We start from the raw sequence: 18807 nt of genomic DNA, 5'->3' as shown, positions 1-18807 counted from the left end.
AGAAACTTTTATATATATATATATATATATATATATATATATATATATATATATATATATATATATATATATAATATATAATATATATATACTGTACGTATTCTCTAGAAGGGGTTGTCCAGTTTATAACAATGATCACTTATCCACTGGATCACTGTGGGTTCCACTACTGGAGCCCCTCATCAGAGGACAGAATGGGAGACTTAGGGAAAAACATTAAGTCTCATTTTCTGCAACACTCCAGTCATGAAGACTGGAATACCTATTTAAATATTTAAGAATATTTATTTCTTAAAAGCACTTTAAAGTCATTTGAATTTGAAGGGCTACAAAACAGCCTAATTCTTTTTTGTTTTAGTCTTAGTACACAAATGCATTTTGCATAAAACTGATGTAAAAGAATAGAAATAAAGCAAAAGGTATAATGAAGAAAGTCACAAACATTATCTGGATAAGCATATCAAAGTACAAAGTTACAATTTAACTTAAGAATGTGAAAAATTTGCAAACAGGTGCCAAGTCACTAGGACAAAGCCCTTTAATTACCCTGAGATACAGATGGATCGCATGACAATACGAAGCTGCAGATATGGTGCTGGTTGATCCTGAAATATAAAAGTCTTTACGCATCTAGCAGTGGGGGACCAAAATAATTTGTCGTCCTTTTGTGTAAAGATCTCTGTTAAGAATTGTACAATTTAATTATCATAACTCCTATTAATTAATAACTGGATCCCAGATAGTATAAGCAAGAAGTGTGTCAGTGCGATTCCTTTTCATACTTGGATGTTTTCTGAACGATAGAGTAATTTGGACTTAACTACTGCATCTGGACATACAGTTCAAACTAGAAGTTTACATACACTATCTAAAAAGACACATGCATATTTTTCTCACTATCTGACATGAAATCAAAATAAACCTTTCCCGTTTTAGGTCATTTAGGCTATGTGCGCACTTACCGGATTTTGCCGCGGATTTTTTGCGGTTTTGCTGCATGTTTCGCTGCAGAAAATTTTCATAACATCTCTACAGTGAATCACCAGCAAAACCTATGGGCAAAAAAAATCCTGTGCGCACTAGGCGGAATTTGACAGCTGCATGTTTTGCTGCGGGATTCCCGCAGCAAAAACAATTGCATGTCACTTCTTTTCCGCACGTCGCTGCGGGATTTCACTACATTGACTCCAATGTTAATCGTGAAATCTCGCAGGGAATAACGCAGGCAGCAAATTCTTTGCGGTTCACTGCGTTATTCCCTGCGGTATTTCGCGGTTTACCTCCGGTAATGTACATCGCTTGCTTGCGGTTTTGCAGGGAAGTGATGTCATTACAGGAAGAGGAAGCCGTGCAGAGAGTAAACACACACACAGATCACAGGCACAGACACATCACAGACACAGAACACATAGACACAGACACATAGAACACACATAGAAAGAAAACGGAAATCTAGAAAACAAAGAACGTGGGCTCCGCTGTATTTTTACCTTCCAGCCGAGGTAAGCACACAGCGGCGGCCCGGTATTCTCAGGCTGGGGAGGGAGAGGGGCAGGGTTAATGTCCCCCGCCTCACTCCCACCTCCCGCAGCCGAGAATATCAGCCGCAGCTGCCCCGGCACTGTCGCATGCATTATGCGGCAGTACCGGCGTGTCCCCGGCTCTTCCTGCCGCCGTGTAGCAGTAGCAGCAGGGTAATACAAGGGGTTAATGGTGGTGGATCACCGCCATTAACTCCAGGCTTGATCATGGCAGCGTCTATGTGACAGCTGACATGATCAACCCGTAAGTAAAGTGAATAAAACACAGACACCGAAAAATCCTTTATTTTAAATAAAACAAACAAGCCTCATTCACCATTTTATTAACCCCTCCCGCAACAAAGCTCCGGCGTAATCCACAGGTCCTGCGCTGCTTACATCCAGCCGCGACTGTCACAGACACAACGCTGAATGAATGCAGCAGACAGCAGAGGTAATTACCGGTCATTTCCCACGGCCGGTAATGTGAACTCACTGCCGACCGTGGGAAATGTAGCGATCTGTCCTCTATCTATCTATCTATCTAGCTATCCCTCTATCTGTCTGTCTATCTATCTATCCCTCTATCTATTCTTCTGTCTATCTATCTACTATCTCAGAATTAAATGACTTTTTTTTTTCAATGTGCTTTATTGCATTGAATGCAATAAAGCACATCCCAACCCGCACGCGGCAAAACCGCGGCAATACCGCGAACAATACCGTGGTGAAACCGCAGCAAACCGCGGCAAACCGCATGTGGTTTTCGGGTGCGGTTTGCAACGTTTTTTTACCGCGGGTGCGGTAATCTTTGAGAGCATGCGGAATTTTCTCAAGAAAATTCCATTTCCCAGTGCGCACATAGCCTTAGGAACCAAAATCATTTATATTTGTTAAATGCCAGAATAATGAGAGAGAATATTTTAAGGCATTTTTATTACTTTCTGCAAAGTCAAAACTTTAGATACATTAAGAGTACTATGCCTTTTAACAATATGGGACAGCCCATATGATAATGTCAAATTCTTGGAAGCTTCTGATTTTGGTTTATTGGCAATATCTGAGTTAATTAGAGACACACGTGTGGATGTATTTTAATGCACATCTGAAACACACTTTGTGTAGCATCAAGGGAAAGTCAAAAGAAATCAGCCAAGATCTCAGGAAGAAAATTGTGGACTTGCACAAGTCTGATTCATCCTTGGGCGCAATTTCTAGATACTTAAAAGTGTCTCATTAATTTGTACAAACAATTGTATGCAAGTACAAACAAGAAGGGAATGTCCAGCCATACCACTCAGAAAGGAGGCGGGTTCTGTGTACCAGAGATGAACATACTTTGGTCAGACATGTGTATATCAACCAAAGAACAAAAGCAAAAGACCTTGTGAAGATCATGGCGGAAGCTGGTAAGATTGTGTCATTATCCAAAATGAAACGAGTATTGTATCAACATGGGCTGAAAGGCCACTGCCAGGAAGAAGCCATTACTCCAAAAGAAATATACAAAAGTCAAATTAATGTTTACAATGCACACAGGAAGAAAGACCTTACTTTTTGGAGACATGTCCTGTGGTCTGACAAAACTAAAATTGAATTGTTTGGTCATAATGGACCATCCTTACATTTGGAGGAAAAAGGGAAAAGCTTTGAAACCTAAGAACACCATTCCACCTGTAAAACAAGAGGTGGCAGCATCATGTTGTGGGGTTGTTTTGCTGCAGGAGAGACTGGTACACTTAACAACATGGCATCATGAGGAAAGACGATTATGTGTCAATACTGAAGCAAAATCTTAAGATGTCAACCAAAAGCTTAAAGTTTGGGTGGAAATAGGTCTTCCAATTGATCAATAACCCAAAGATAACTGACAAACTGGTTACAAAGTGGCTTAAGGATAACAATGTTTTGTAGTGGCCATCACAAAACCCTTATCTCAATCCTTTTGCAAATTCATGGGCAAAGCTGAAAAGGCAGGTCAGAGCATGGCTCAGTTACACCAGTTCTGTCAGGAGGAATGGGTCCAAGTTCATACCAACTATTGTGAGAAGCTTGTGGAAGTATATCCAAAGTGTTTGACCCAAGTCATGCAGTTTAAGGGCAATGGCACCAAATACTAATGAAATGTATGTAAACTTTTGACTTTGCAGAAAGTAATAAAAATGCCTTATAACATTCTCTCTCTCTCTCTCTTTCTCTCTCTCTCTCTTTCTCTTATTATTCTGGCATTTAGCAAATATAAATAATATTTTTGGTTCCTAATTGACCTAAAACAGAAAAGGGTTATTCTGATTTCATGTCAGATAGTGAGAAAAATATGCAGATGTGTCTTTTTACAACAGGCACATCATGTGGAAACATGATAATAAAACCACACTTCAGATAGCAGTTGAAGTGTTCATGTGTTTTCCATATAGATAAGAGAATAAGCCACTGCCAGAAACTTCTGGCAGCAGCTTATCTCCTGCAAAGACAAGATAAACATCATGCCCTTATTAATGCCCTTATCGCTGGTAAGTCGGTAAATGTGACGGGGGGGTGTGGGGGAGCTTTACCAGCGATCACAAAAACGATGCGACCTGATAAGGATCGCTGGTAAGTCGATGGGAGGTCGCTGGTGAGATGTCACACAGTCAGACCTTACCAACGACGCAGTAACGATGAGCGACCTGTATAACGATGAGCGACCTGTATAGGAGGTCATTGGTAGGTGTCAAACACAGCGATGCGTCCTGCCCAGCAGAACATCGCCTTTGAACAAAATGGTACGGACCATTCGGCAATGACTAGAGATCTCACAGCAGGGGCCTGATCGCTGGTAGGTGTCACACATAACGAGATCGCTGGTGAGATTGTTACTGCGTCACAGAAACGGTGACGCAGCAACGATCTCGTTAGCAATCTCGTTATGTGTGACGGGACCTTTACTCTAGAAATCTCCATATATATATATATATATATATATATATATATATATATATATATATATACAGAGTGCCTACAAGTAGTCTTCAACCCCCTGCAGATTTAGCAGTAAGATGCAAATAAGTTAGAGCCTGCAAACTTCAAACAAGAGCAGGATTTATTAACAGATGCATAAATCTTACAAACCAACAAGTTATGTTGCTCAGTTAAATCTTAATAAATTTTCAACATAAAAGTGTGGGTCAATTATTATTCAACCCCTAGGTTTAATATTTTGTGGAATAACCCTTGTTTGCAATTACAGCTAATAATCGTCTTTTATAAGACCTGATCAGGCCGGCACAGGTCTCTGGAGTTATCTTGGCCCACTCCTCCATGCAGATCTTCTCCAAGTTATCTAGGTTCTTTGGGTGTCTCATGTGGACTTTAATCTTGAGCTCCTTCCACAAGTTTTCAATTGGGTTAAGGTCAGGAGACTGACTAGGCCACTGCAACACCTTGATTTTTTCCATCTTGAACCAGGCCTTGGTTTTCTTGGCTGTGTGCTTTGGGTCGTTGTCTTGTTGGAAGATGAAATGATGACCCATCTTAAGATCCTTGATGGAGGAGCGGAGGTTCTTGGCCAAAATCTCCAGGTAGGCCGTGCTATCCATCTTACCATGGATGCGGACCAGATGGCCAGGCCCCTTGGCTGAGAAACAGCCCCACAGCATGATGCTGCCACCACCATGCTTGACTGTAGGGATGGTATTCTTGGGGTCGTATGCAGTGCCATCCAGTCTCCAAACGTCACGTGTGTGGTTGCCACCAAAGATCTCGATCTTGGTCTTATCAGACCAGAGAACCTTGAACCAGTCTGTCTCAGAGTCCTCCAAGTTATCATGAGCAAACTGTATACGAGCCTTGACATGATGGTTTGAAAGTAAAGGTACCTTACGGGCTCGTCTGGAACGGAGACCATTGCGGTGGAGTACGTTACTTATGGTATTGACTGAAACCAATGTCCCCACTGCCATGAGATCTTCCCGGAGCTCCTTCCTTGTTGTCCTTGGGTTATCCTTGAGTCTTCGGACAAGCCTGGCCTCAGCACGGGTGGAAACTTTCAAAGGCTGTCCAGGCCGTGGAAGGCTAACAGTAGTTCCATAAGCCTTCCACTTCCGGATGATGCTCCCAACAGTGGAGACAGGTAGGCCCAACTCCTTGGAAAGGGTTTTGTACCCCTTGCCAGCCTTGTGACCCTCCACGATCTTGTCTCTGATGGCCTTGGAATGCTCCTTTGTCTTTCCCATGTTGACCAAGTATGAGTGGTGTTCACAAGTTTGGGGAGGGTCTTAATTAGTCAGAAAAGGCTGGAAAAAGAGATAATTAATCCAAACATGTGAAGCTCATTGTTCTTTGTGCCTGAAATACTTCTTAATACTTTAGGGGAACCAAACAGAATTCTGGTGGCTTGAGGGGTTGAATAATAAATGACCCTCTGAATAAACTTTTCACAATTTAAAAAAAAACAAAACAATGCCAAGTTAATTCCGAATGTGTAAACCTGCTAAATCTGCAGGGGGTTGAATACTACTTGCATACAACTACTTGTATTGTACTGTATACATATATATATATATATATATATATATATATATATATATATATATATATATAGCTGTCCAGTTCAGTTACTTGTAAGTAATTGATGCGGGTGCCTAAAAGCTTTTTGTATACAGTAATTACATTTCTGTAGTTAAAGATACAAGTGGAACCTTGGTTTAAGAGTAACTTGGTTTGAGAGCGTTTTGCAAGACAAGCAAAGCTTCTTAAAAATTTGTAACTTGGTTTAAGAGCAATGCTTTGCAATATGAGCAAATTCCCACAGTGTACACTTCCGGTTCCGTCCTTTCACCGTGTTCTGACCCCCTCTGGAGGTAATTTTCTGTCCATATGTACTGTATACAGTATATCATTGCACAGTACAGTATATACTATATAGCATGTCTATCAATTTGCATTTGTGGATACAGTTTTGCCCTCTCTTTCGGATAACCAGTACAGCACATTACTTGTACTGTACCTGTCACACACCAACAATTCTATTGGAAGCTAAAGTACAGTTTAATGTGTTTTATATCCTTTTTTCTGTGCTGTATAGTATTTTGTATTAGTGCACTGTAATAATTTTATATGAATACAGTACATTTTGGATTACTGTAATAAGTTTGTGTAAATTTTGTAAATATTTTTGTGTTGTGGAACAAATTGTCTGTATTTCAATTATTTCCTCTGGGAAAATTCGCTTTGACATAAGAGTAACTTGGTTTAAGAGCTCACTCCTGGAACCAATTATGTTCGTAATCCAAGCTTCCACTGTATTTAAAGATCAATCCAGGATGCAAAGAATGTATATAACATAATGTAAAATAAATAATAGAGAGTTGTAATACAGTACAATCCTCCAGTTTTAATTATTTCCCCGCTGGAGTGGTGCTTTAAATCTAAATTCCCTGCCCTGGTTTGATACTCACCCTTCGGCATCTTTATCCAGCATTGCTCCATTCAGTCTCCGGCAGTTTGTGACCTGCCAGTAACTTTAGTGCTTCATGGAGCATGCCAGAGGTGAAAAGTCAATAAAAGTCTCGGTTGCTCAGAACTCGTAACAAGCAGTTGGATGTTCAGATAGGCACAATTTGAGTACCCGAGTATAATGAATGTCAATGGGGAACTTGAGCATTTTTCCAGAAGATTTCCTAAAGTCCCCCCATTGGCTTATACTTGAGTAGTCAAGTCATGCCCATCTGAAGATCCAACTGCTCATTATGTGTACCAAGCACCTGAGCATGGGAGTGCTCACTCATCACTACTTGTTCTGGACTCCTATAGACTTGTATTCAGAACTTGTAATGTAACTTCTGACTTTTGGACAGTCAGAAGTTAGGGGCACGGTCGTGGAGCCACGAAACCAGAGAGACGCAGAAAACATATGAAAATGCTGATGGGTAAGTATAAGACCGGAGGCCGAGGACTTACATTTTAAGCATCATTCCACCTGTGAAAAAACCCTTGCTGGATTGGTGCATTAAAGAGAACCAGTCAGCACAATTTTGTAAAGACATGGTTGTAATAGCGCTATAATATTGATTACATTGATACCTTTTTTGAAGAAATTTGCTTTGTTCATAAAGAGAGATTTCAAAGAGAGGAGGCAGGTCAATGAAAAAGCAGTGACCTGTCAAACAAAGACCAGAGGTAGACGGAGCTGTTGAGGAATCACAGACAGGAAGGAGACGACCCAGTGCACAGTCCGGCCCTTTTGCACCAAAATCTAATTAGCAAAAATGTTTAAAAGGTAATTAGTTTCCTGCAGTGAGTAATGTTAGGGTCAATAATATTCCAGTTACTGACTCTGGCACCATATGGGATCAGTGCACTGTAGATTAGCAGTGAGTCAGTCAGTCATTATATTGTAATCTAGAATTCTTTCTGGAACATCAGCACCATCCCCTTTGGCCAAAGTCTGAAGTTGATAAGATTGTTTGCTCTGAATTACAGTGCTGTGGAATCTGCCTCCATTCTGTGCACATCCCCAGTCACTGTTATCTTGCAGCTTATCACAGGCCACACATCGATGACATCACAGTTTAGAGCATACTTCTCCAGGAGCTGCTGACGGAGCTGTTCAAAGCACAGACAGAAAATCTCTTTTGTCTGTGCTTTTAACAGTCTGTAGCAGAAAGTATGGAGCTGGAGGGCGATTCAGCACATGGCACAGCTCAGGAACAAAGCAGAATTTGAAAAAAATACATAATTTACTTGTTCTTTAATTTGGATAATCTTTCAATGCTTTGATAATCTGCATTCCCAGAAACCCATTTAACTTGTTATAGCTAACATAGTTACACCGTTACTGTATTCATATTTTTTTTTTATGTGCAGCCAAATGAAAAAAACTCAATTATTGGGGAGCAGTACCGATGGCCCATACCAGTTCCATACTTCTTAGAGGACAGTTTGGGTAAGTTTACAATCATTATGGGGGAATTCATAATGCAGTACTGTATAAGAGGACACATAGCCACACACAGGCCAACATAATAACTATAATTCACAAGAAAGTGGTCCCAAACTCATTAAGGAATGTGTGCCCCCCCCCCCCCCAAGTGGTGTTTTCTTCATAAATGGCACAAAAATGAGGAATTTGGCCTTTTTATCTTCGGCGCTGTTTCGGACGGTGTTGAGATAGATTGAGGCTTCAGTTAGGCTGCTGTGTACCCAGGATCTTTGGTAGTTGCTTTTGATGGTGTGTGTGGATTCCCGTGATCAAAGCTTCTTTATCCTCTCTCCTCTTTCCCTGCTGTTGTCTTTTTTTGGGAAGTGACTCCTTTCCTTTTTCTTTTCTGGAGTCTCCCACTTCTCAATCATAACTGTGAATAACGCCTCTCTTTGTCTTTCACTCTTCAATGATTTAATATGTATACATTATTACCTGTACGATGCTTACCGTCAAGACTTGCTTTGGAATAATTTTTGTCTGTTTGAAAATCAATAAAAAAAGTACAAATTGAAAAAAAAAATGAGGAATTTCATATATATATATATATATATATATACAAAGATAGACAAATCCATGGAATGCAAGTTTTACCAGTAAGATGCAAAACAACCACACAAAATTCTTATAGGAAGAGTATCACGACAGCGATAGAAAAATCAGCCGTCTTCCCTTCTACACTCAACTTAATTATATCATTCATCTTTTTGTTAAGGGGTAATATCCTTGGGTATGGCTCCATGGTTAATACCTAGCATCTTTGGTTGCCCAAGGGAGAAATAAGGGGATAAAAGTGATATCAATCATTCCAGGTCATGGGTGGTTAAGTGGTTAATGTGTAATGTTAGCCAAACAAATAGCTTATTTCATAGTTTAGGAAAAGGAATGAGTTACTGGTGATGTTCTCAGCAAGGAACCTGTGCTTATAATTACATTTTAATCTGCCTGTTCCTCACTGGCGGACATTGCCCCACCCAGCATTTAATAACGACACTCAACATATGATGACATTGCCTGAAGAGCCCCTTTTGCTCTGCCATCCTAAAACAAGGATCTGTGCTCAAAACCTACATGACATTGTTCAATCACCGTAAAATACTTCCAAGAGAAAGAATATCGGGCATAGAGATATGTTGTATCAGGCTACATTCAGGCTTTTTTAAAATCTAAAAATTCTTTTTCAGAGATAAACGCTAAAGCTCTTGTACTGGAGGCCTTTGAACGATATCGACTGAAGTCATGTATAGAGTTTAAGCCCTGGGAGGGAGAACCGAACTACATCTCCGTGTTCAAGGAAAGTGGGTAAGAACAGAAATAAGGTTTTAGTTAACATTATCTTACAAACAGAATATCATCGATCATTCAGAGATTTTGTTGTAAGCACATTGTGACGATTCTCTGCCTAAAATAACAAATACATTAATCTAGGAAAAATCACTAATTTAGTTGATCAGGGGCAAATGATTTGGTTGGAATGCTTTATAGGCTCGTTAAACAGAGCTCCAGCTGTTTAAAGGCAATGTATTACATATTTACTGTGTATAGTACTATGGAAAAGTGTTAGGGTCTGATTTAAAGGCAATGGGCGGTCACAGCAAATATTGATTTGATTTAGATTTTTCTTTTTTCATTCACTTTGCATTTTATTGACTGATAAAAATAAATTAATGCTCGGATGGGCGCAGCTCGAGTACCCAAGTATTATGGAAGTCATTGGAGAAATTTTCAGGAAAAATGCTCAAGTTACCCCTTGACTTCCAGTATATTCAGGTACTTGAGTCACGCCCATATGAGCATAAAGGGAACCTGTCAGGCGCAATATGCACCCAGGACTATGAGCAGTTCTGAGTGCATAGTGCTAATCCCTGCCTAACCGTCCCTGTATACACTAGCATAGGTAAAGGGATCTTTAGAAACAGTATTTCTAAAGATCCTTTATGATATGCTAATGAGGCCAGGGACTAGTTGCATGGGTTTAGGTTCTGCGCTCATTCTGCCTTCTTAGCATGGTAGCACGCCCACAGAGGCGTGATAACATGCTATGCAATGCTGCATCACCAGAAGTCACGTACGTACCTGTGTCTGCTGTCACTGCTGATCTGAATGCCGGGCACTTCTGGTCATGTGCAGTAAGAAGTCGGGTGTACACATCCCGGCTTCAGAGAAGTCCAGTGTGCATGACCAGAAGTGTCGGGAGTTTGGATCAGCGGTGACAGTGGACACAGGTACACACCTCACTACTGATGTTGCATTGAATAGCATGTTAGCACAGCCCTGTGGGTGTGCTGCCATGCTAAGAGGGAGGAATGAGAGCAGGAACTAACGCTCTTGTGACTAGTCCCTGCATTCATTAGCATATCATAAAGGATTTTTAGAAATACCTTTTCTAAAGATCTTTTTATCTATGCTACTAGATGCTGGGACAGTTAGGCAGGTATTAGCAATATGCACCCAGAACTGCTCGTTGGCCTGGCTGCATATTGCACCTGGCAGGTTCCCTTTAAGTGCTCTTAACCAGTATCGAGCACTCGAACATGGTAATGCTCGCTCATCACTAGCGAACAGTTATTTATAAAGGTCTTATTTGCATACAAACAGCATATCAATTATACAATTAAATAGGAGCCATACAGACTTCATGCAATATGAATGCACGTTATCACACGATCATTGCCAATAAATAGTGTATAGTAAAATCCATATATTCATAATGAATATTATCAAATATTAAAGACCTTACAAGTGTGAAAGATAATCACAATGAAACACCTCACCAATCAGATGATTGTAATATAATTTAAAAAAATCCACTGTATTTCAAAGGGAGACCTGGAATTAACCAAACACATTATATAACAAAAGAAACCGGGGTACATAGGTCAGAGGTACACTGCAGAGCACTATGGCACCGACAGCTGCAAGTGCCATGTTGGAGATTGGAATACCTTATATCTTAGGCTGCAAATAACTAGACATGCACATTTGGGCACAAGTAGTCAGGGATGCCATGATGGAAGATGGAATGTCAAGAAAAATTCTTAGCTCTTGGAGGAAAGGGAGAAAAAACTGAGAACACAAAAATAATAATTTTAAAAAAACTGCCTGGGGGTTAATTGGTCATTTTCTGATGATACTTTCCTTTTAACCCCTTAAAGATTGCGGGCAGTAATATTACGTCCTAGTGGTCATAGTGTCACTGCCCCGGTCTGCTGCCGGCAGCTTACAGCGATTGGCGCACATCTCAGCTGATTTTTACAGCTGACATGTGTGCCTGCCAGGCACGAGCAGAATCGTTATCTGCCTGTGCCGTTTAACCCCTTAAATGGTGCTGTCAATATGTGACAGCGCATTATAATGTCATCGGCGGTAAACATTTACTCACCGCACGTGAGTTCCGGTGGTTGTCATGTGATGACTCCTGTAGCTCACATAACTCACTTTCTGTTTCACCCGGCCGAGAGCTGGGTCAGACATGAAATGAGCATATCTGCTATTCACAGCTATGTAGCTGTGATCAGCAGATATGGTAGAGCGATCTGATTGCTATAGTCCTCTAGGAGGTCTAGTAAAATAAAAAAAAAGTAAAAAAAAAAAAAAGTTTTAAAAAATTAAAAATAAATAAAAAAAAATAAAAGTTCAAAGCACCCCCCTTTCACCCCTTTGCAAATTAAAGGGTTAAAAAAATATATAGACACATTTTTGGTATCGCCGCTTTCAGAAATGCCCGACCTATCAAAATATAAAATCAATTAATCTGATCGGTAAACGGCGTAGTGGCAAAAAACAAACGCCAAAATTACGTTTTTTGATCGCCACAAATTTTGCAATAAATGCAATAACAGGGCGATCAAAACGTAGCATCTGCGCAAAAATGATACCATTAAAAACGTCAGCCTGAGATGCAAAAAATAAGCCATCACTGAGCCATAGATCCTGAAAAATGAGACTGCTACGGGTCATGGAATATGGCGTAAAATGTGCGCCACTTTTTTCTGACAAACTTCTGATTTTTTTTAACTCCTTAGATAAAAGTAAACCTATACTTGTTTGGTGTCTACAAACTCGCACCAACCTCAGGCATCACACCAACACATCTGTTTTACCATATAGTGAATACATTGAATAAAATATCTCAATAACAATAGTGCTATCGCACTTTTTTTGCAATTTTTATGCATTTGGATTTTTTTGCTGTTTTCCAGTACACTATATGGTAAAACTTATGCTTTCATTTAAAAGTACAGCTCGTTCCACAAAAAATAAGCCCTCACATGACCATATTGACTAAAAACTAAAAAAGTTACGTGTCTCGGAAGAAGAATGGCGAAACAAAAAAACAGAAAGTGAAAAATTGGCCGGTCGTGAAGGGGTTAATCTATCTTCAGTTTGTCAGGCTCATAGTTCAGAAATAAATGTTTATACAATGAAGAAATAACAGCCAAATATACAACATACAAATTTTCAGTACTATTTTGAAAGTGCCATATAAAATGCTGTTTTTAAAATTAAGGCTGGGGCCACACGGGGACTACTGCGATCCACTTGCATGACACTCGGCTCGTGCTGGCAGTACAGCAGAGCCGAGTGTCATGCGTGTGTCCTTGCAACTGAGGTCAGTTCGTGCGAGCAGACCTCAGCTGCGGGAGGCGGGCCGGCACTCAGGAGGGGAGGGAGGGATTTCTCTCCCTCTCTCCTGCGTAGCCGGCTATTGCCATTCTCGCACTGCACTAGCGGTACACCAGTGTACCGCGAGTGCAGTGCAATTTTTCTCTCACCCCATTCACTTGAATGGGTGCGAGAGAAAGCGTCTCGCATTACACCCGCAGCATGCTGCGATTGTTTTCTCGGTCCGATTAGGGCTGAGAAAATAATCGCTCATGTGTGCTGACACACAGGCTAGAATTGGTCCGAGGGGAATGCGATGTTTTATCGCACTCCACTCGCACTGTTTTTCTCGCCATGTGGCTTAGGCCTTACAGCCACATACATTAAATAAATTGAACCATACATTTACATTGCCCATCTCTGAGCTGTCTTGTTCAGTCACAGCGGGCAGCGCTGCAGTTACTTTCTACAGTTTCTTGAATTGCTGCCCCTTCTGAAGATGTTCTTGATCCTGGGTGATAGCTGCTCCGCCACTGCCGTTGCTTCTAAAAGTAAAAGAAGACGTCATAAGGAAGTGGAGTTAGTAGCAGTGAGTGACACCAGTGCCAGTGGAGGGGGCGTAGATTTATAGTGCATTGACCTAGGGCATAGAAATGTGTAAATATGTCCCTGATTACAGAGGCAAGGCTGAGTCTGGCTGTTACAATATAATTTCATATTGATATATAGGATTTTTACTTGTTAGTTTTCTACTTGTTTTTCACTTGTTTTTGATATATTTTTATTTTATGTAAAAATGAATATAGAGCTAAAAGCTTTTGGTTTTTCCCTGTAGATGTTGGTCATATATTGGAAACCGGCGAACTGGAAAGCAGCAACTTTCTCTTGGAGCCAACTGTGACAGAATCGCAACAATTCAGCATGAGTTCCTCCACGCTCTGGGGTTCTGGCACGAGCAGTCACGTAGTGACAGGGACGATTACGTCATTATAATGTGGGACAGGATTCAGGAACGTAAGATGGCATCTTGTTCATCATCAATGATTTCTCATTATCAACAGATAATAATATTTTATTTCTCTAGCGCCAACATATTCTACAGTAATTACAATTCAGAGGGGTTCTGTAACACTGTATATTGCAAAGCAATTCTCCATATGCAGAAAACTAGACGTACAGTTTGATATATATTCCCCAATTCCCCATCCTTATTCATATTAAAAGACTTTCAAGAAAAATAAATATAAGCTGCTTTATACTAGATAGCTCAATCAGTCCTTCAGCTCAAGGACCCTGCGTAGAATCCTGTGTAGAATCCTGAATCCTAAAAGCTTATTAGACCAAGGTGAGATTGACAGAATGTTTTATCTCTGACCACCGGAATGAAGGGGCAAAATTCTTCTGCCATTTTCTTTGGACCACTCTGATCTCGTTGCTGTACACAGTTTCTATAGAAGAATTAAACTGCTAGTTTCTATTTTACATTATATATATATATATATATATATATATATATATATATATATATATATATAGTACAGGCCAAAAGTTTGGACATAACTTCTCATTCAATGAGTTTTCTTTATTTTCATGACTCTGAAAATTGTAGATTCACATTGAAGGCATCAAAACTATGAATTAAAACATGTGGAATGAAATACTTAAAAAAGTGTGAAGCAACTGAAAATATGTCTCATATTCTAGGTTCTTCAAAGTAGCCACCTTTTGCTTTGATTACTGCTTTGCATACTCTTGGCATTCTCTTGATGAGCTTCAAGACGTAGTCACCGGAAATGGTTTTCCAACAGTCTTGAAGGAGTTCCCAGAGATGCTTAGCACTTGTTGGCCCTTTTGCCGTCACTCTGCGGTCCAGCTTACTCCAAACCATCTCAATTGGGTTCAGGTCTGGTGACTGTGGAGACCAGGTCATCTGGCATAGCACCCCATCACTCTCCTTCTTAGTCAAATAGCCCTTACACAGCCTGCAGGTGTGTTTGGGGTCATTGTCCTGTTGAAAAATAAATTATGGTCCAACTAAACGCAAACCAGATGGAATAGCATGCCGCTAGAAGATGCTGTGGTAGGCATGCTGGTTCTGTATGGCTTCAATTTTGAATAAATCCCCAACAGTGTCACCAGCAAAGGACCCCCACACCATCACACCTCCTCCATGCTTTACTACTGTGGGAACCAGCCATGTAGGGTCTATCCGTTCACCTTTTCTACAAAGACTTTGGTTGGATCCAAAGATCTCAAATTTGGACTCATCAGACCAAAGCACAGATTTCCACTGGTCTAATGTCCATTCCTTGTGTTCTTTAGCCCAAACAAGTCTCCTCTTCTTGTTGCCTGTCCTTAGCAGTGGTTTCCTAGCAGCTATTTTACCATGAAGGCCTGCTGCACAAAGTCTCCTCTTAACAGTTGTTCTAGAGATGAGAAGATGTGTCCAAACTTTTGGTCTGTACTGTATATATATTATACCCCAGCTCTATGACATTTTATGCCTCAACTAGACTGCTTTTTTGTTGTGGGGTATTGAGTATAACTGTAGCTTTGTTTTTGTCACAATGTGACTGCAGGTGTCACGCCTGGTCATGGGAGGACTCCTGGCGAGCAGAGTGACACAGCGGGAACATCAAGGTAGTGTCATGCCATGGGACAGGAGGACCCCTGGTGAGCACTGCCACAACAAGGGTACTCCAGGAAAACAATACAGCTGTTTGCCTTTGCACTAAGGAGAGGGAAGCGGATTCACCTCCTAGCACTCACCTGAGGATGAACCCTACACTCTCTAACATCCCTCGACAGGTCTTTTCCCTAATGCACCGATCACACGTCTAGCACCTCGTTGACTCTAAACTCACCCTGGGTAGTGAGGGCCAGCAAGATTCTTGTCTCGCTACTACAATAGGACAACACGAGGTAGGTAAGACAATCAGGTGGGGAAAGACACAACAAAAAGAACTCCAAGGTTACTTCAGTAAGGAACTTCGCAGTTGCAATAGAAACAATGCCATAGCTATGCAACGACGAGCTCCTTTAACATGGTCAGCATAAGTATTAGCTATAGCCGACATAGAGAGAAGTGAGGAGCGGATATATATATAGCAGAAGGGAGTGACTGCAGATGAGGTTACAACTACCTGTTGGATCACTGCAGGATAGAAATGAACCTTAACCCTTTCAGTACTGTATGGAATTAAATATACACCAACTCAGGGTAAATGAAGAGGAGGCACAAAAGCGGATCTCGATCCATAATGCACTGTGACTTTCTGATTCCAGATCCCCCCCAGAAAACATCAGGCCATGCCACACTTGTGACAGTTTTAAGTGGTGTTTCATCTATGGAATGTGTGATGCTTTACTTTCATTGTAAACTATTGTAACATCAAATGATCGCTGGTTTCATTTCCACAGAATCAAAGAGCAATTTCAATAAATATGATGACTCACGATCCAGCAATTTAAATGTCCCATACGATTACACATCAGTTATGCACTATGGGAAGACTGCCTTCCAGATCAGCACCGACCCAACCATAGTAACTCGCATAGATGCTTTCAGTGATGTGATTGGACAAAGAATGGATTTCAGTGACGCCGATCTGGAAAAGCTTAATCGGCTGTATAACTGCTGTAAGTTTGCCAGGTTTAGTTTTCATTCAAAGGAACATTTTACTTTACATCTATTTATGTAATAGTATTAGGCTAAGTTCACATGTCCTATAATCATCCGTTAGAACGGATCCTGCAGAGATCTGTTGGCAAAATGATTTCTACCGGATCCATTTTATTAACATTGGAGTCTATGGAGAAAGGATCCGTTAAAGGATTGCTATTTATCTTCAATTTGTAATGGATCCTGTAAGAAAAAAAATGGATCCGTTACAAATGCAAGAAAAACGGATAATTAGCAATCCATTAATGGATCCGTTCTCCATAGAATCCAATATACAAAAAAATCTGATCCGTCAGAAATCAGTTATTTAAAACCAGACAAAACGTTGTGTTTGCAGAACTTTTTTTCCCAATGGATCCCTGCAGGATCCCTTCTAACGGATGATTACAGGACATGTGAACTCAGCCTTAACAGGTATCACCGTATTCGCTCATGATACATGAATATTAATTTTGGTACTTTTTAAGTTGATCATTTAATGAGTTCCCGTCCCCTGTAATCACTACAGAATTGGCAAACCTCCGACCATATCTGTAACTTCCGCATGTACTTATGTCAAATAGCTGGGATGTCACAAGTGACTTTTGTCAGAGTATTTATGACCAGTGAGATATTTGCCAATACAAATCAAAAGCGAAAACAGAATAATAGAAATATCCTGGCTAACTACGTTCCCAAACAGTTTTTGGCAAAAAATAAAAAAAAATAACACAAAAAAAGCATATAAGAACTGAGTGTGATAGTATGCAAAATTCTTATATCAGATGTGTTACTTAAATTTTACACTAGGATTCCAGGTAATTTTACTGACCTCTAAGGATGCACAAAAGAAAAAGCCCTAAAAGGTAGAGATGATAAACAGTGGGTAAAATTCTTCACATGGTTGTTAGTGTACAGGATTTTCCATGTTGGGTGAGCAGCTAACTAATTAGGAGGAAGGATGTAATATTCTTTACCTCCTAATAATAATATTTTTTAACTGCAGTGAGCAATAAAAATATGTACGTGGATGAGGGGCTAAACTACATTTTTTACATAATTTATACCATGTTTATGGTGTAACGTATAATGGATTTGTTGGCCGTGCTCGGTTACACCCTTCTCTGTTAAGCTCCATCCACTTTTCCAAAAGTTGGCAGTCTGACTGCCACTAGCATAAAAATATTTCAGCAGCTATATGTTTCAACCAGATTTACAGCAGATTTCTATTGAAAACTGATGAATCAGAACTTTTATCTCATACTGCAGAATGAGAAAGGGGGGAGGCACCTGCTGCAGCCTGTTACAGCCAGACACAGTTTTCTAAGAAGTGGTTCTAGTGGGTACTGCTTCTCCTTGTAGAGACTTGTAGGTAGCCAGGATGCTCCCTTGGAAATTGGAAGAAAGGCGTCTCTGTAGAGCCACATATTCCAGGCAGGTACCTTATAAGCCAAAGTCTGAACATTTTAAAAGCATTGCCAGATCCCTTAGGATAAGTAGCCAAACCAGGATCTTCTCCAAAATGAGGAGACATCAGTCTACAATGGAATAGAAATCTTTATGTATTTTTGTTGCAATATGAAACTAAGTAAATAAATTAAAAAAATAAATTAAATAAAAGGAGACTACCAGGAGAGCATGTGATTTCTGGAGGTATTTTAAATTTTTTCATATATTTATTTTTTGTTCACTGAAATGACAATTTCTATATATTGTGGGGTAACCACAAGCTAATGTCTGACATGACGTGGCTTTGCTTTAATTACTTATTTCTTCTGTAGCTACATTCATCACTTTCTTGGACACATGTGATTTTGAGTACAACAACATCTGTGGAATGATCCAAGGTACAGAAGATAATGACGACTGGCAGCACGTTCTTCAGATGCCTAATGGACCGAGCACTGATTACACGAGCATGGGAGATTGCACGGGTAAGCAGCTTCTTATCTCCTATTATGGCTTATTGCTGCAATATTTTACTTTATGGTTCACTTCATGATATGAACTCAATACTCTGGTTATAAGTGCATAAATTAAACAATATATACACCAGTGTC

General features: G+C 40.2%; 1 protein-coding gene across 1 annotated transcript in view; it reads left to right on the top strand.

The window, feature by feature from the left end:
- The window catches only part of MEP1B (meprin A subunit beta), a 109750-nt gene that overhangs the window by 38580 nt on the left and 52363 nt on the right, over window positions 1-18807 (top strand). Inside the window, exons 5-9 of the mRNA XM_075353321.1 lie at window positions 8367-8445; window positions 9666-9783; window positions 13922-14100; window positions 16507-16725; window positions 18529-18681. Of these exons, the coding sequence (XP_075209436.1) occupies window positions 8367-8445; window positions 9666-9783; window positions 13922-14100; window positions 16507-16725; window positions 18529-18681 (748 nt within the window). The remainder of the gene's footprint in view (window positions 1-8366; window positions 8446-9665; window positions 9784-13921; window positions 14101-16506; window positions 16726-18528; window positions 18682-18807) is intronic.

This window comes from Anomaloglossus baeobatrachus, chromosome 6, assembly GCF_048569485.1.
Source record: "Anomaloglossus baeobatrachus isolate aAnoBae1 chromosome 6, aAnoBae1.hap1, whole genome shotgun sequence".
In the NCBI taxonomy this organism is placed as follows: domain Eukaryota; kingdom Metazoa; phylum Chordata; class Amphibia; order Anura; family Aromobatidae; genus Anomaloglossus; species Anomaloglossus baeobatrachus.
The sequence above is the reverse complement of the archived record's forward strand: the minus strand, read 5'-3'. Positions and strand labels throughout refer to the sequence as shown.